Source organism: Chrysochloris asiatica, unplaced genomic scaffold (assembly GCF_000296735.1).
Source record: "Chrysochloris asiatica unplaced genomic scaffold, ChrAsi1.0 scaffold00003, whole genome shotgun sequence".
Taxonomy (NCBI): Eukaryota; Metazoa; Chordata; class Mammalia; order Afrosoricida; family Chrysochloridae; genus Chrysochloris; species Chrysochloris asiatica.
The window spans coordinates 52,353,806-52,372,940 of record NW_006408521.1 but is presented as its reverse complement, the minus strand read 5'-3'; the positions used below and the strand labels follow the sequence as shown (position 1 = coordinate 52,372,940).

The 19,135-nt window shown below is 48.1% G+C and overlaps 1 protein-coding gene across 1 annotated transcript in view; it reads right to left on the bottom strand.

Annotated features, from left to right (window-relative positions):
* The window catches only part of BTBD16 (BTB (POZ) domain containing 16), a 73,444-nt gene that overhangs the window by 49,186 nt on the left and 5,123 nt on the right, over positions 1 to 19,135 (bottom strand). The window contains exons 2-5 of the mRNA XM_006831422.1: positions 17,856 to 18,004; positions 7,953 to 8,026; positions 5,389 to 5,532; positions 2,132 to 2,221 (exon numbers count right to left, since the gene is read on the bottom strand). Coding sequence (XP_006831485.1) covers positions 2,132 to 2,221; positions 5,389 to 5,532; positions 7,953 to 8,026; positions 17,856 to 18,004 — 457 coding nt within the window. The remainder of the gene's footprint in view (positions 1 to 2,131; positions 2,222 to 5,388; positions 5,533 to 7,952; positions 8,027 to 17,855; positions 18,005 to 19,135) is intronic.

Sequence of the window (19,135 nt, the reverse complement as noted above, 5' to 3'; positions counted from 1 at the left end):
CCTCTGCACGCAGGAAGTGGCGCCTGCGCACGCCGTGGGGACCTACCTGCGCGCCGCTGTCTTACGCGCGCCCCCTGCTGACCACCTCGAGCATGCGGGCTGAGCGGGCAGAGATGCGCTTGGAGAAGCTGGATCTGCTCTGACCCCAGCGCAGACCAGCCCAGAACCTGACATTCAGCGTCCTCACATCCTCAACCTTACCCCACCCCCAATCCCTTCACCTCTGACCCCCAGAGTTGAGGGTGAAGAAAAAGAAAACTGGACAGACTCCGCCAGAAAGGACATTTGCATATTCTTAGGGGTCACCTAGATCTGGGCCTATTTCTTAACCTGGTTAGGAGCCCTGGTGGCGCAGAGGTGAAATGTTTGGTTGGTGACCAAGAGGTTGTGGGATTGGTAAAGATAACAGCCTCTGAAACCCTAAGGGGTAGTTCTACTGTGTCCTAGAGAGTCTATGGTTTGGAATCCACTCAATGCAGTAGGCTCGTTTGTTTTTGTTTTTTTCCCTGCTAACCTGAAGTCGGCCTGAGTGGTGCAAATAGTTAATAAGTGCTTGGCTGCTAACTGGAAGGTTGCAGGTTCAAATCCACCCCAAAGCACTTTGGAAGAAAAGGTTGGGACTTCAAAAAGTTTGTGGAAACGACCTGAGGCCAGAACTAGATGGTGCCCAGCTATCATTACCAATTGCTCTGAAAGGGATCACATTAGAAAATCCTGGATAGAGTTGGAGAAAATGTGGAAGAAAACTCAAAACCATGAAAAAGAAAAGACCGGTCTTGGTGGTCTCACACAGATTGTCGGAACCCTGAAGCTGTGGCCCGTCCTTGATTCCCCCTTCAGGGCTGGAATAGAACTCACCCCCGGGGGCTCAATTTTCAGCCAAGCAATTGATAGGTGTTGAGGGAAGGCAACAACATTAGTGAGGTATGCCCCCCATAGGAAGGTCAACCACTTGGGGTCAAAAGGGCAGCATGCACCTAAGGACAAAATTCAGAAGGGTGGGCATGGAAAGAACCACCACAGAGAGGAAATTAGAGGAGTGATGTTCCATTGAGGGGCTTGTAATCACTGAGCTGAAACAAAGTGTCTGATTTGTTGAATGTAAAATTGATTAGCTGCTCTGCAAACCTTCACTCAATTCACAATAGAAAGTTAAAAAAAAAAAAAAAAAAAAAAGCTCATAGAAAAATGGAATTCAAAGATCTCGGAAAATTTCCACCAACTTTTTAAAGACTCTTTATGCTTCTCAAGTATCAGCCCTTGGAAACCCTATGGAGCACAGTGTTACTCTGACACACGCGGGGTCACCGTGATTCAGGGGTGACTCCAGGGCGAATGGCTTTTATCCTAACCTGGTGACCATGACCTGTGGGAAGGGGGGTGAGAGTGGGATGGTGTTTCTCTACCCCAAATAAGTGCAACATGTCGTATGCAGGTAGACCTTTATGCCTCTGGAAACGATTCATAGCTGACAACACATTTCCCTTGGAGTCTGGAGCCTTCAGGAATGTTACAGAGCTGAGATCGTTTGAAGGTCCAAGAACTAAACTGCCTTGGCTAGGGACCAGTATGGAGTTGGCTCACCCCAGGCTCTCTAGGATCCCAAATAATGCTGGACTGTGGTTAGAATGTACTCTGAGGACAACTGGCCTTGCCCAGTGCTCAGCTGCACTAGTTCCTGACCTATTAATCCAAGAGTCCATGGCCTCACATGAGATCGGACCTGCACACTAATACATGTTTGTTTCTGGGTGGCGGGGAAGGCAGAGTGAGCCCAGGGGCATATCCCAGAGGAGGCTTCTGCTGCCACAAGCCAGCCAGTGGGTGTGGGGAAGGGCAGTATGTTTTTTATTGGGTCTCTCTTGAGAAGCCTGTCAATTTCTTCCCCACTCTGAGGGCTTATGCGTCTCCCACACACAAGCACCCCTTGTGGTAGCATTCAGCTTTCTTTCCTTTTTGTCAACATTTCCCAGCTCTCTTTCCCTGTCTTCTTTGTACTTGTCTAGTATTTCTAAGAAGGAAGCACTGAACACTGCGTGCCACTTGTTGGCTGTGTTTTTTGTTTAGTCATAATTGGGGAGGGCTGCTTAGTCATTGACATTCCCCAAACATGGAAACAAGTGTACATTACCAACTTTGGTGACCTGTGGGTCATTGATCTTCAAAGAAATGGTCATCTTCTTAATGGGGGGTGGGTCTCTGCTCTTCTCCAGAGATGGAGCTAGGAAAGGAAATTGGATAATGATGTGGTAGCCACAGTGAGTTCTGCAAAATAGAGTGTGAAGTGCCCACCACCTCCCTTGCACCTCAGTCTTTACATATATCACACTACATTTTGATTTTGTTGGAGTAGATAAATTTTTTTTCTTTTTTTAGTTTTTATCGTGAATTGAGTGGTAGTTTAGATGGGAGAACATCAGCTTTACACTTATCCTATCATATTTCGTTTCATTGCAAAGATTACAATCCCTTCCATGTATCATCATTCAACAGTATTTGCTTCTATTCCCTCCAAAACACTCAGGAATATGCAATCATCCATACACCCCAGGTTATATGCTACAAGCCTGTCCCCTGATTGCCAGCACACAACCCCTTTCTCTCCATGAGTCTAGAGTCCCCAGCCTCTCCATCTCTCCATGTCATCATCTCTTCCTCCATCTCAGGCATCGCTGCTTCTCTGAATAGGGTCCCACACTCTACTGTGGCTCTTCTCCCTTGATGGTCCCAGAGTCCTCCACTCCTGGATTGCAAGATCAACCATCACTCTCCTCTTTTTGCTACAAAACCTGAACCTTTACCATTGCAACAATCGCAATCAGTCATAACAATTACTCACTATTGAACCACAAGAGTCTTATCCCCATCTCCTTTCACCAGCCCCATCTAGACAACTTGAAAACCACTCAGTGGAGATTCTACCTTCCCCCGTACTGGATACATTTTTGAAATATATACTACAATTTATGTTATTATTTCTGTTGTTGTTGAGAAGAAGCAATTGCTTATTTTGAAGTTGTTTAAGACTCACAGAAAATCGTAAAAATAGTACAGAGAGTTTCTGTGTGTGGACTTTTCATGCAACTTTCCCCAATGATGAAATCCCACATGTTGTTGTTAAATTCCACTGAGCCAGTTAAAGACCTTGTATAATTTCCAAGGAGCAGCTGGTGGGTTTGAACTGTTGGAAACCTCCCAGTTTAAGGGAAAGCCTAAATTCAGAAAGGAAACTTGTCGTTTGCTCCTGTGCATCAGAGGGTCTCTGAAACCAGGTGGCGAGCTTATTTGGGGAGAAGAGACCTCGTCCTTCTCAGATGTCGCCTGTAGAATAGACACACTCTGCTACCATGATGCAGCAGACCCTCGGCTGTTTGTGGAGCACCAGGGAGCGGCGGCCATGCCTGGCCAGCAGCAGCCTTGGGACTCACAGGTGGGCTGGGTCTCTGCCGAGCCCATGGCGCCAGCACTGGGTTAGAAATGTTCTCAGGCAGCTGACACCAGGCCAGCAATGCAAATGTTTCCAGAACAGGGAACAAATATTGTGAGCTGTGTCCTGCTTTAGAAGCACAGAAAGCTGGAGCAGTGCTCGTGGAGGGTGCTGAGGACAGTCCCAACGCATGAAGCTTCATGGGGGACCCCAGGAAAATCGTGACAATCAGGACACTGGAGTGACAGGACACTGTGGTGACAGAACATTGTAGTGACAGGACATTGTGGTGACAGGACACTGGGGTGACAGGTCCCAGGTGACAGGTCCCAGGTGACAGGGCATTGTGGTGACAGGACACTGGGGTGACGGGGCACAGGTATCAGGACACTTGGGTAATATGAGGACATTGGGGTGATAGGGCACTAGGGTAACAACTGAGGATATTGGGGTGAGAGGGCAGTAGGGGTCATTTCCACCCATAACTTGGACTATCCTGTCATCTTCAGCCTCTTGCACATAGGCTTGGTTTAGAGGATCTGTTTTAACTGATCTTTCATTTTAGCAAAAACATCCTAGACATCGTCAAAACCATTAATGTGAACATACCGTTCTCCCCTCCCAAATTCTCTGAGATGCTGCTCAGTCTGCTGGTAAGTCCTGTCCCCTGTGCTTGGGGTTGATGCACATGATCGTCTCGGGCTGCTCTTGAAGATGCAGGGGCCGATGCCCAGGAAGATAAAGACACAATGAGTGACCCGGGAGGTGGTTAGGGACTCCCCACACCCCCAGCTCTCGGCTCAGCGGGGCAGGGTGGCAGGGTGGCAGTGGGATTCTCTCTCCATGCCCAGAAGGAGCAGGCTGCGGGGGGCTCCAACAGCCCCTGGCCCCACAATAGCCAGGCTCTGCTGCTCTGCTTTAGAAGTGTAACCCTAGTCTGTTGGCAGACTTTCTCATGGCCCTTGTCTCATGGCCCGTGAGTCAGCTTCTAGGATGCCAGCCTGTTGTCTAAAGAAGTTGGCACTAAGCTGGTGAGGATTTATAGGATGGACAAGGAGAGGCTCAGAAGGAGCTCTGGTAGCACTGGGCTGCTAAAGGCAAGGTCGGCTGTTCAAACCCCCCAGTGCTCTGCAGGAGAAAGATTGACAGCTTCGGAAACCCTATATAGAGTTGCTGTGAGTCAGAATTGCCTCGATGGTAGTGGGGTTTTCAAAGGAGAGAACTGGGATTATTAGGGTTGAAAACCAAGAAAACAGAAGTGACATAAATAAATAGTCTTTGGAATGACCTTGATTTAAAGAAACGAAAGTAAAAACTCCTAACCAGCATGTTGTTGTTGTTAAGTGCTGTCAAGCTGATTCGGACTCAGCAATCCTTTGTAGGGTTTCTGAGGAGCGACTGGTGAGCTTAAACCACCAACCTTGCAGTTCAAACCAACCTTGCAGCCCAGCGCATTCACTTACAGTGCCACACCAGGATGTTAGGACCAAACACGCAACCAATGTCAGACTCTGCCTTCCAGAAAGCCCTTCCAACATGACATGATCCATATCCCCAAAAAGGCAGGCAGCATCTCTATGTATAAGTAGGTAAGTCTCTGTTCGGACAAGATGTGGGTTATTATGAGACTAATACAGACACTCAATAAGTGCTTGCTATGTGCCAAGTGTTGTTCTAGAACCTTCTAACCTTCACAGCAACACAGTCAGAACAGTTCTCCCCATTTTACAGCTGAGGAGGCAGGCTAAGTCAGTTGTTGAGATCATTAACGTGAACATACCGTTCTCTCCTCCCAAATTCTCTGAGATGCTCCCCAGATAAACTCCGGGGAGCCTGACCACAGTCTCATTCTTAACAGGCAACCTGACCTTGGTCTCAAAACAGGAACCCAAGGACCCAGTGGGGTATTCTCAAAGTAGAGGGCATTTGGGGCTCCAGGCGAGCTGCCAGTGAGAAGGTACCTTTCTTAAACCTCTCCTGTTCCTTCATGGGGATCTTTGTGCCCCGGTACACAGCCATCAAGTACAGCCTGGCGAGGGTCTCGGACTGAAAGAGCTGTGGATGATGGAGCTCCCACGTGAAGCCCAGACACTCGAGAATCACATCTGAGGAGAGAAAACCTTGCTGAGCAAACTCTGCCGTAATGTCGTGTCCCAAAGAGAAAGGTTTCCTGCATCTTCCTTCCACTTGTCACAGCTATGAAGGTTGAACTATCTGCAGAGTGATTTCTCTTATGACACTGTGGAGTTCTGGTGTGGAGCACTGAACTGATGACAGCAAAGTTGATGGTTCAAACCTACCAGTCCCTCCTCAGAAATCATGAGTCAGAACTGACTCGACAGCAATTAACAACAACAACACACCTCCACTGCCATTGAGTGGAATCAGACTCAGAATGAGCTGGTTAGTTTCCAAAGCTGTTCATCTTTATCAGCGCAGGAAGCCGCATCTTTCTCTCACGGATCAGCTGGTGGGTTTGAACTGCCGATCCTGCAGTTAGGAGTCTAGTGCTTATCCTACAGTACCACCAACAGTCCTTCTTATTGGCAGCTAGGGTCAGATACTTCTTTGTTGTAGAGGGCTGTCCTGTGTATTGTAGGTGCTTAGCTCCTCTGGCCTTAGTTCACTGGATGCCGGTAGCAGCCCACACCCAGTGTGACAACCACAAATGTCTCCAGACATTGCCAAATGTCCCGTGTGGAACACAATCTCCCTCCCCTCACCACTGAGAACTGCTGCACTGTTGTTGTTGTTGTAGGCAGTCAAGTTGATTTCAGCTCATTGTGATCCTAAAGGAAGGACAAAGTAAAACTGCTCCACACGGTGTCCAAGGCTATAATCATGATAGGAGCAGCCACCAGGTGTTTCTGCCACGGTGGAGTGGTTGGTGGGTTCAAACCACTGACTTTTCTGTTAACTGTTATGTGCTTTAACTGCTGAGCCACCAGCTTACTTTTTATTGGGTGGTTATTGATGACGTTAAGTGCTGTTGAGTTGGTTCTGACTCTTAGCAACTCTATATAGGGTTTCCCAGGATCGGTTGGTGGGTTTGAACTGCTGACCATGTGGTTAGCAGTCCAGTGCTGATCCAATAGTGCCACACAGTCAGTGCCCAGCAACAGACAATGCAGGGGAAGTTCTGATGCCTATCCTGAAGGGGCAGGATTCCTGTGAGCCATGCTTTCCTCGAACGATTTGGACTACCAGGAGACCACTTCATGAGTGTGGAATGAGATCAGCGTGTGAAGAAGGCTGTGCAGATGGTAAAAGGCTTTCTGAGGGGATGGGTGGGGTCTCATCTCTGATTCTTTGAGAGGAGGGCAGATGGGGGGTCAGGTGAGGCATAAGAGAGCTGTGCTGGGCTCGACTCCGGAGTTGGTACAGAATTTGGGGAAGGGGCAGTGCAGCTGGAGCTCCCCCCAAACCCAACACCTCAGCGCCAGATGGGACCTTAGGAGTCACTAACCCCATCTGCCCATTTCTCAGCATTGCCCTGCATTTGACTGTATGATCTTCTCCATCTCCATGATATTATTGGGAGCCGTGGTGGTGCAAACAGTTCTACACTCAGCTGCTAATTAAAAGATGGGCATGGTTCTGTGGGGGAAAGACCAGGCGATCTAGTCTAGAAACAATTTCAGTCTAGGAAACTGTATGGAACAGTTCTACTCTGTCACGTGGAGTCTTTAAAACCCCATTTAGTGACGGCACCTCAAAACACATGATTCTGCTTAGTGCTAGAGGACAGAACCTGGGCTTGCATCTCACACTCTGGAGTGCCTTGAAACCTCTCAGGTAGTCTGTTTATAGTGGGTTAGAAAGAATACCATCCATTAGTGCGAGTGTGGGCAGCAGCAGAATTGAGGATCAAGCTGGCAGATGCGGGGCAGACATCACTAATCAATTCCAGCACCCTTTCTTGTAATCCAGAATATTCTCAAGGCCACCTGACAGAGTTGACAGGCGAGATGAAATCTATTAGCCTCCCCTTGGAAAGGTGACGGGGTCTGATTGCAGGTAGCCACTCTGTGGGGTGACGTCTACCCAGGAAATATTTCTTGAAGAAGCTCACCTGTCCAGGATCCTCATGAGGTGAAATGGCCCTTTTCCTAGTGGATGAACCTAATTTGATTCCCAGTCCTACCTCTTGGATGAACGCAGATGTGGAAGTCCAAGTCATGACTGGATAGAGGCTGCAGGGATGAAGAGCATCTACCCACCAGGCCCCAGGGCACATCTAATCCAACCCAAAGGCTATTCACCTGCATCCACACATTTAGGGTTGATGTGACCATTACCATGCTCAAGTGTGTTCACCATGCTTGATTTTCATTCATCATGCATTTGACGAGTACTTACGGGACACCTGTTACTTTAGACACAGTAGAGTGGACACAAATGACAATTTACAGACCAGTGGCCTGGTCTTCCTTCCACCAAGACTAGGAAAACAGCCCGCCCACCCCCACCTCCAATCCCAAGGGCGGTAACATTCTGATTTCCAACACTGGTGATAAGAACTCACCTGCCTCCCCACTTTGGATGGTCTGATTGCTGAGATTTTCAGAGAGAATTTTCTGAATCTGTGAAACGCATGTCCTTTAGGAAAAATACAAACAAAACCCCCCAGGATTTAGCACTGATGTTTTTCTCCAAATGCAACATCTGTCATTTACGTGTACGTTCTCCTCACACATTCGTTGATGTTGTTGTTGTTATTTAGTATTGTCAAGTCCTTCTGACTCATCGTGACCTTGAATAGGGTTTCCAAGGAGCATCTGGTGGGTTTGAATCCCTGACCTTGTGGTTAGCAGTCCAATGCTAACCTGGCCTCCCAGGCATCCATTAAGCCATGTTATTCTATCTTGCCCTTTGGGAGGGTTTCCTCACTATTTACTAGTGTTTGTCAATTTTATAAACTGTCAGCTTTGTCCAATGGCGGACTCCAAGTGTTTATTCCTGCTTTCCCTCTGTGGGTCAGCCTCTCCAAGGGATTATTTGAGGCTGGTGAGTGTCTAAAACAAGATCTGGTGTGTAGGTGGCTTGAGACAGAGACTGGAGAAGGGACAGAGGTTCTGCTCCTTTCTGGGAAGTTAACTCTGATAAACAGTCATTCAGGGCCCAGTCTCAACTTGTCCCCAAACTAAACTCCGAATCCACGCCTAGCTCCTCTGTGTTCCTCTTCCTGGCCTTCCTCACTCAGGCAATGCCAACACCAGCCGTCCAGTTGCTCCAGCCGGTATCCTGAGTGCTATCACGTCTGACCACTCACCTAGATTCACTACATAGTTTGAATTCACCCGTCTCATTTTACCTTTCATTGCTACAACCTTCATCCAAGTCGCCATCCGAAACCAAAAACATCAAACCCATTGGGTCAACTGCAGCTCATAGCATCCCTGTAGGACCAAGAAGAACTACCTCACAGTCTGTCCAAGGCTGTAAATCTATACGACATGGTCACCAAGTCTTTTTTCCGCGTGCCACTTGTGCATTCGAATTGCCAGAGTTCTGATTAGAAGCTGAGTACTTCACCACTGTGCCAACATCATCCAATCACCCATAATCCCTGCCACAGCTCCCAGCCTCCAGCCCTGCTCCCTGCTGGACTACCCTACCACACTGCAAATCACTTCGTGAAGGCAAATCACGTCATGCTCCTCCCTCCTTCGGACTCCTGCGTCTCCCCAGCGCCCCTGGGGTCACGTTCCAACTCCCTGGGACCATCACAAGACCTCCCTGGTCTCTGCCTAGCTTCTTTCTGTGCCCCCAGAGCTGCCCCCGCCCTTCTCCACACCTGACCCCCACTGGCCCTGGCTTGCATTTCCCTGTCTGTTCCCTGAGCCTGGACCTCAGAGTCTAGTGTGGAAGACACACACTTTTTGTCAGGTCTTGTGGGTGCTGGTTTACTTTTGTGTCTTCCACACTAGACTCTGAGTGCCAGAAAGCCATGTAAGCTACTGTGTTTACTACCCTAGGTCCAGCACAGGTCAACAGGCAGGTGGACCAGCCATAACTGTTGAATGAAGGACCATACAGATAAGATGCTTTCCCACAAACACCATGTGCTCATCACGCTGAGCAAGGAAGGAAAATAGTATTTCAGTCCATTGTCATCCAAACAGTTGATGGTCACATCGGTCTGGATGATGTAGTGTCCATCTTGCCAGGCTGTTTTTCAATGATCCCGGAGGGCTCATGGGCCAGGGGATACGGGAGAAGGGTGTGGTGGGGACTCTACTTCAGAACAAGATCAACTACGTGCTGCCCTTTCTGAGGGGGGGCTTGGCTACAAGTGACTCACTTTCAGGAAGGAGGTGGGAGCTTGAGTTGTTTATCCAGCCGGAGGAGTGGACCTGGTCCAAGCCACTCTTAATCCCCCCACCAGTGGCTTGGGTCACACGTCTGAGGACAGCTGGCTAAGGTCAAGAGCTCAGATCGTGATCTCAAAATGGAGCAACAGACTTTGGAAAATCTGGGCAATGCCATGAGCTCAGCTGCCTTCACAAACATCGCTGTCATCAGCCAAGCCAGGCAATGCCAGACAACAGACAGAAACACAGGGACCTCTCTCTCCTGGATGTGACCTCAGGGTCATAGGAAAGGCCAATGAACTGTCATCTGTGACTTGTCTCTTCACGGGGACCAGAGACTGTGAGTGTGTGCTGTTGGGTCATAGGTATCCAGAGGGCAGACAAAAACTGCCCCAGAGGGTTTCCTAGGCTGTCATCTTTACCGGAACAGATGGCCCGCTCTTTATTCCCATGGAGCCGCCAACTGGGCTCAAACTGCTGACCTTTCATGGCTAGCAGCTGAGCGCTTTAACCATTGCTCCACCAGGACTCTTTTAGGACTAGACACTAACCCACCTCCATCAGATCAAGTCCAACTCAGAGCAATTCCCATAGGACAGAAGAGGGTTTCCAGAGCTGTAAACCTTTATGGAAGCAGACAGCCTCATCTTCCTCCCTCAGAGCTGCTGGTAGGTTTGAACCACCAACCTTGCTGTTAGCAGCCCAACACTTAACCCACTGCACCATCAGGGATCCTTGGGACTAGCGGCTAGTTGGGACTAAATGCCCTGTCATAAGAGGTATGGGAGGACTTTGGGGATGCTCTGGTAACGTAGTGGTTATGAATTGGGCTGCGAACGGCAAGGTCAGCAGTTCGAAACTACCAGCTGTTCTGCAGGAGAAAGTTGAAGCTTTCTGCTCCGGTAAAGATCTACGGCCTCGGAAACCCTGTGCAGGGTCGCTATGAGTTGGAACCAACACCACGGCACATAACAACAACAACTGCTAGGCTGGGAGCTTGCTGCCCCTAGTTGTGATCCATGATGGATAAAGGAAGAGGAAAAGGGAAAGGCTACGTTTTGACTTTACTGCAGCGAACCAAATGAAGTGCTGTTGGCTGCTGACTTTGAACGCACAAAACTCCAAATTAATTGACTGGGTAGTCATGCAGAGGTAGGTCTGGGTACCAGTCCTTCTGCTTCCTAGTCACGTGGTCCCAGACCAGTTTCTCTCCTCCAGAAGATGGAGACGATGAGCCCACTTAGCAGTTGGAAGGAGCAAGAGGGCAAGTGCTTGAGAAATGCCTGATACCTGGCCCACATTCTGTCTCATTTGATCTTTATTTATCTGCCCCATTTGTTGATACCTTCATTTTAGATAACGGTCTTCAAGGAACCTGACTTAATTTAGACCCCTGCCCCTATAAGGAGATCCTGAGATAAGGATTTGGGAGCAAGTAGGATTACAGGGTAGTGACCCCATGAAGCAAAGGTCAAGAAATGAAGGATATAAAAAACAAAAAAAGTGAGTCAGGGATTTAAAAAAAAATTTTTTTTTTTTTAAACCACAAAAACAGTTGCCATCAACAATTCCAGCTCATTATGACTTCATGTGTAGCAGAGAAGGACTGCTTTCCAGAGAGCTTTCAAGGTGTGACCTTTTGGGAAGCAGATCACCAGATCTTTCTTTGGAAGTACCTCTGGGTGACTACAAATCTCCACCATTTTGATCAGTAGCCTAGCCGCCCATGGTCTCCATGAGTCAGGGATAAACCAAACTATACCTTGCTGCCTAATTGATTCTGACTCATGGAGACTGCATGTGTTAGAGTCCAACTGCTCCATAGGGTATTCCTGGCTGTAAACTTTATGGAAGCAGATTGCCAAACCTGTCTTCTGCGGTGCCCCTGGGTGGTTTGAAGCACCAACCTTTAGGTTAGTGGCAAACTCTTGTGCCCCTCACGTCCTGGAAGTCAGGGATAGAAGGATGCTAATCAAGAATGTGTTCATGAGGGGTCACGTACCTGGGCTCAGTCCTACCTGAATGGGGACTCTCAGAGGCGGTGGGGGTCACATGTTAGGAGTGTTCCTGCAAACCTGCCTCTCATTGGTTGAAGGCCACTCCTAACTTCTTGTGGTGTGCTTCTGAGTTGGTTCTGACTCATAGCGACCCTGTGTAGGGTTTCTGAGAAGCTGCTGGTGGGTATGAGCTGCCAATCTTGTGGTTAGCAGTCCAGTGCTTATCCTACAGTGCCACACCAGGACTCTTACTCCTGGGTTGTTGTTGTTAAGTGTCATCGAGTAGGTTTCAACTAATAGAGGCCCTGCATCTCAATGTAAGAAAACAAAAATCCTCACCACTGAATCAATAAACAACATTCTGATCAATGGAGAAAAGATTGAAGTTGTCAAGGACTTCATTCTTCTTGGATCAACTATCAATACTCATGGAAGCAGCAGTCAAGAAATGTATGTATTGCATTAGGCAAATCTGCTGCACAGGAACTTTTTAAAGTGTTGAAGAGCAAAGATGTCAGCTTGAGGACTAAGGTGCACCTGACCCAAGCCATGGTATTTTCAATAATCTCATATGGATGCGAAAGCTGGACAATGAATAAGAAAGACTGTGGAAGAATCGATGCTTTTGAGTTATTGTATTGGAGGAGAATATTGAAAGTGCCCTGGGCTTCCAAAAGAACCAACAGATCTGTGTTGGAAGAAGTGCAGCCAGACTGCTCCTTGGAGGCCAGGATGGCCAAACTTCGTCTCTCATACTTTGGACATATTGTCAGAAGGGACCAGTCCCTGAAGAAGGATATCATGTTTGGTAAGGTGGAGGGTCAGAGAAAAAGAGGAAGACCCCCCCCATCGAGATGGATTGGCAAAGTGGCAGCATCAATGGGCTCAAGCGTGGCAACAATAGTGAGGTTGGACCAGGACCTGGCAATGTTTCTTTCTGTTGTGCATAGAAGGTCGCTGTGGGTCGGTACCGACTCGATGGCACCTAACAACAACAATAAGGTTTCCAAGGAGTGGTTGGTGGGTTTGAACCTACAACCTTGTGGTTCACAGTCCAGTGCTTAACTCTCTGGCATCCCTCACTCCTGTCCTAAGCTCAGACTAAACATGCTCCGCAGCCAGAGAACACGATCCAGTAGATTAGGGTACATCAAGAGACTCTAGGGGGTCAGGAATCAGCAGCACCTGTTGCAGGATCCCATTTCTGGTGGTCATATTTGGCTGTGTAAGAACCAAGAGAGAAAGACGAGGCTTTCTGTTCCCGCAAAGATTTTCAAAGGTCTCGGGAACCCTATACAGAGTAGCTATCAAGGCAATTTAACAAGGATCAAGAAATAGGGTAGATTTTTGCTTTTGTCTCACCAGCTTTTTTTTCCTTCTCTCTTAACAGCTCCATATTTCATTTGTAAACTATCCCTTCCCGACTCTCAGACCATGGAGTTCAGGGACAATGGAATCCTCTGGGTTTAAGACTGGTCATACGACCCTGGCTTAAGCCAATTAGTACATTTCACCTTATTGGCCACAGCAATTGTGTTAGGGATGACCATGTAACTACTTGGAGCCAATGAAGTACAATAAAGATCTTTCCCTGGAGATTTCTGAGGCTTGTAAATCTTTGTGGGAGCAGAAAGCCTTGTCTTTCTCCAGTGGACAGCTGGTGGGCTCGAACTGCTGACCTTGAGGTTAGCAACCTAGTGCTTATCCTATAGCCTTCCCCATCTTCCCAGTAGCCTTTTAAATTGTGTGAGCTAATAAACTCCTTTTTTTATGTGTAAGCTATTTGGTTTGGGTTTTCTGACCTCCCACCAGGAATCCGGTGGGATGATCTCTTTAGTCCTAGCTCTGACGATGCTGTCAAAATCCAAGAGTCCATCTTTCCAGCACTGCTCTCAACACGACCTCCTCTTACTCGGGGTTGAGAGCTGCAAGCTGAGCGGGAGAGAAATTCAGGCCAGTCACCAGCACCCCCCTGGGCAGCAAGGAGAGTTCTGTCGCTGTTTTTCCTGGCACCCCAATCTTCTTGGTGGGTGTGGTCCACTCCTCAGCCCTTGCCTGAGACAGTTGTCCCCACCCACATCTCTATGTCGCAACAAGTGGGGGAAAACAGTGTTTGTTGTGTATTTTATGTGCCAGACACTGACCTAAGCAATTAACAAGAACTAGCGTAGTGGTTGCAAGTAGGGCTGCTGACCTCAAGGTCAGCAGTTTGAAACTACCAGGTGTTCCATGGGAGAAAGATGAGGTTTTCTGCTCCCATAAAGAGTTACAGTTTTGGAAACCCTATACAGGGTCACTATGAGCTGGAACCGACTCCATGGCACACCACCACCATGTCATAAAAGGACTTCTGGTGTGGCTCTACAGGATCAGCACTGGACTGAGAACCCACCAGCTGCTTGTGGGAAACCCTATACAGGGTTGCTATGAGTCAGAATTGGCTCGACAGCACCCAACAACAACAACGTTATATAAAGGAGTGCTGGTGGTGTTGTAGGATAAGCACTGGACTGCTAACCTCAAGGTCGGCAGTTCAAACCCACCAGTGACTCCAAGGTAGAAAAATGAGGCAGTCTGTTTTCTCAGAAACCCTAAGGGAGCATTTGTATTCTGTCCTATGGGGTCCCTGTGAGTCTGAATTGATTCAATGGCAATGGGTTGATGGGATGGAAGATTCCAAAAGGAGTCCTAGGAAGGCCGTGGTTATACATTAGGCTGTTCATGGAAAGATTGGAGATTCAAACCCCTAGCCGCTTCACAGGAACAAAATGAGGCTGAACATCTCTATAAAGATTTACAACCTCCTGTTTATCCTACAACAATTCTCCCCGATCCTACAGGGTCATTATGAGTCGGCAGTGGGTTAGGTCATAGCAACCCCATAAGGTGGTGCCCCCAATTATAGAGAAAGAAACTTTAGACGCCAAAGGATCAGGCTGCTTGGAAGGAAATTCGCATATTCGGAATACTCATCATCCGTAGCCCCATCTCCGCACTCAGTCCCTGCAAAAATATGCATCACACGGAGGGTCTGAACGGGTCTTACATAGCATCTCGTAGAGACTGTATCAAGGGCTTCGACACAGCAGCCCCCACACTACAAGCTGGAGCAGGTGGCCAGCTGGGCAGCACCCAGGGTGTGAACTACCAAGAGGCACAATTATGTCCCTGAAATAAACTGAGCGCAAGCTTCCACTGTGAGACTTCCTGTACTTAGTAAAACAGGAATGGATCCAGCTCTTCTGAAAGTAGACAGCGCCCCCAAGTGGGAGAAGCAACCATAACACCATCAATGACTGTAACACGGCTTGAGGGCTGGGGGCGCCACTGTTGGAGCTGGGCCATGGGTATATTGCATGGGAGTCTGGTGGCACTGTAAGGTAAGCACTGATAGTTCAAACCCACCAGGAGTTCTGCACTTCTCAAGCATAAGTACGTGAAATACAAGGGGGATTTAAAAAGTCTGTGGACAAATGGAATGAAAGGATAATGGAATTTCCCCCACAAACTTCTTTAAACCCCTGTCGTAAACCCCTCATTTTGCAGATAAAACATAACTGTATTTACTAAAGAAAACCAGTTTCCTCTGGACTGTGGCAGACTGCACCAATGGCCCTTATCCCTCATACCTTTTCCTTAGGATTACAAAGCTTCTCTCCACAGAGAGGCAGAGCCTATTTCCTGCCCCTTGCCTTGAGTTTGGCCATGTGACTTGCCATAAGACTTGCCTTGACTAATGGATGTTAGTGGACGTGATGTGAACAAAAATTGGCAAGTTCTGGGGGCAGTTGGGCATGGTTACTGTGCCTCTGTCATTCTTATGCGTAGAACATGCCCAAGCTAGCCCACCATCCCCAGAGGGGGAGAGTACCCAGGCTAGACCAATATACACATGACCCAGCTCCTGCTAGCTCACCATCCCAAGAGGATGAGAGCCCAGGCTAACCCACCATCCCAGAAGGAGTAGAGCCCGGGCTAGACCACCATGCCAAGTGGAGGAGGAAAGCCCAGGTTAGCCTGCCATTCCAGGAGGAGGAGGAGTACCCAGGCTAACCCACCATTCCAGGAGGAGGAAGAGAGCCCAGGCTAGCCTGCCGTTCCAGGAGGAGGAGTGCCCAGGCTAGCCCACTGTCCCAGGAGGATGAGAGCCCAGGTTAGCCCACTGTCCCAGGAGGAAGATGGAGAGTTCCATGGTGAATATGGCCAAGCTGAGCTGAGCCTGGACCAGTCAAGCCCCAGGTACTAATGAGCAGTCTGCGCAGGGTACTCATTCATCTCTTTTGTCTCTGGGCCCAGCTTCCCAGTATCACAAAGCTTCTCCCTGGGCCAGTTCTCCTGCCTCATTTCTGTTAGAACCAAGGTGAAAGGTGGGGCTGCTGACTGGCAGACAGATCACATGACTGAGCCATCCCAACAACGAGATCACAGGATCAATAACTGAAAGCACTGCTGAGGCTCTGAAGTGAGCAGCTCCATTTGTTGAGCATCTACCCTTTGTCAGGAGCATGCTGCGCATCTTCAATGCATGGTTGGGTTTTTAGCCATCAAGGTGAGTCTTCAAGGCAGGTGTCATATCCATTGCACAGACCAGGGCACTGAGGCTCAGAGAGGTTAAGCCACTTGTCTAAAGACACAGCGCAAGTGAGTGGAGGAGCAAGGCTTTCAAGCGCTTCTGAAAGGTGGCTTGTAATAGTCCTAATGCCTGGTGTTGAGTTGTAGGATAATCACTGGACTGCTAACCACAAGGCTGGAAGTTCAAACCCACCAGCTGCTCCTTGGGAGCCCTATGCAGGGCCACTATGAGTTGGAACCAACTCCATGACACTGAACAACACAACAATGCCCAGGACCAGCTGTCCTTCTCCTCAAATTTCTGTGCCCTGTTCTCATGCCTCATCTCCCTCCTTACTGTGGCTACCAGCCCTAGCTTAGCTCATTGATTCCACAAATTAATTTCTGGAAGCTTCCATCCCTGCTCATCTGTCCAATCCACTCCAGTCAGTTTTTTGGGTCAGTTGCCAAAGTGCCGAGATCCAACTTCTGCTTCCCTAGTCTGGCCCTGGTACGAGGGAACACAAAGAGCTTTGGCAGGAACTCTAAAACTTCTTCAGGACTCGAACCAAACAAAATATAAAAATAAGTGTCCAACTCTAATGACATCAATGGTCAATGCCAGTAATGGTAGCTTATGGCAGGCAGCATTTCTAAGATGGATCACCAGAGAACTTGGACATCAAATTAGATGGACTTTGGGTCATTCAAATGTGTGTATGGGGGGTAGAGGAGGGGGAGGTAGGGACTGATGCAGGTCTGGCCCGTGAGTCTAGGAGAACAATTTGGTTATTTGCTCAGCAATCAACAACCAAACAGTTCTCTTGTGGCAGGTGCTGCCCCCACGCTTGAGTGGCTTTGACTATGTGTTCTCACAGCAGGTGCTACCCACCCAGGGAAGACAGGGGAATCAGGCCAGGACCAAGGCACCAGGAGAATGAAGCATCTCTTCTGCAGTGGGGTCCAGGAGAGACAAGAGGACCCCATGTATAGAAACGTGATGTCGAGAGAGAGGACGCGGCTACTCACAAACTGACTGGGCAGAGTGGACATTCATCAGTGGTGTCTGGAGTCCCTGGTTGGTGCCAATGATTAATGTGCTTGATTACTAACTGAAAGATTGGAGGCTCAAGTCTACCCCAGAGATGCCTTGGAGGAAAGTCTTGGTGATCTATTTCCAAAAACCCAGCCACTGACAACCCCGTGGAGCACAGTTCTGTTCTGACACACATGAAGTCACCATGAGTTGAATCAACTTCATAGCAGCTGGGTTTAAGAGGTGCCGAAACATGGAATTGGATGCCTAAGTTTTGTTTGTCCACCAATCAGCTGGTTCTCAGATACTGCACTTATCACCCTATTAAGGGCCATAATACAAAGGAAATGCAAAGAGAAAAAGATGCCAGTTTCTCTCTCCATGTTCACCAGCACCATAGGTCCCTTCTGACGCTGACCATCCCTTAGGAAGGAGCTAGAAGAGACCTTTCCTGACTTGCCCCAGTGGGCCATTGGTTGTGGTTCCCAGGATTGTGGCTCACCCTTTCAGGAGCTATGGATTTTCCCTACCTGTCTGAGTTCTTCAGAGTCTCATCCAAGTCTATGCTCAAAGCCCTGCACATCTGGGAAAGTGCCAACAAATCTCCAGAGAAAGGATTTTTGGGGAAACGCCATCGGTTGGTTGAGCCAACGATCTTTCGCTCCAGCCGAGGTTTCTGCTTGGGAAACAAAGAAAGAGAGGACATCTTTCTTAACCTCATATAAATGCCAGATTTTCCAAATTTTAGAGCAGGAAGAAAACAAAGACAAAAATGTAAATGCTGGTTAATTTTCAAATACAACCAATATTCCTCACTGGGCATCTTTCACTTAAGACATTCACAATGTCGTGCAACTAACACCAAAGTCTAGTTCCAGAATATTTTCATCACCCTAGAAGGAAACCCCACACCCACTCCCCATCCACAATCCCCAGACCCTGGTAGCCAGACCCTGATTTCTGTCTTTATGGATTTGCCTATTCGAGATATTTCATATCAATAAGAGGCATAGAATATGGTCTGTGGTCTTCATTCAGTTGGCATAATGTTTTCAAGGTTGCATCTTGTGGTATGAATTGGTACTTTGGTGTATTTTTATGGCTGAATAACATTCCATTGTATGGATACCACATTTTATTTTTTCATCTGTGGATGGATATCTGAGTTGTTTCCACCTTTTGCTTAGTGTGAACAGTGCTGCTGTGAACATTGGGTTTTGCTTTGTTTGAAGAATTTTTGTTTGTATTCATTGAATATATACCTAACAGTGGAATTATTGGGTCATTGGGCATGGATTGTACTTAGAAATTATCTTGAGACCCACGGGCTTCAACAATTTCCTTGAGAGAACAGAAGAATACACAACACAGACTTGAAACTAGCAAGAAAACCTAAGAAAGGAAAGGCACACCTGTGAGGCACCTGTAGGAATGGGTGCAGGTGATGCTCAGCTACACAGGCACCAGCAGAGTGGTGGGGAGATCATGGGTCACAGATGAGAGGATCTGAGTTGAAATTTTGTTATTATAATTTGCTAGGTGTGTGACCTTGGACAAGTCATGTAACCCTTTGAGCCTTCTAGTTCTCATAGGTCAAATGGGAATGATGATGATGATGGAGGTGATCGAGGTGATGATGGTGGAGATGGTGATGATGGTGGAGATGGTGATGATGGTGGAGATGATGATGATGGTGGAGATGATGATGATGGTGGAGATGGAGATGATGGTGGAGATGATGATGATGGTGGAGATGGTGATGATGGTGAAGATGGTGATGATGGTGGAGATGGTGATGATGGTGGAGATG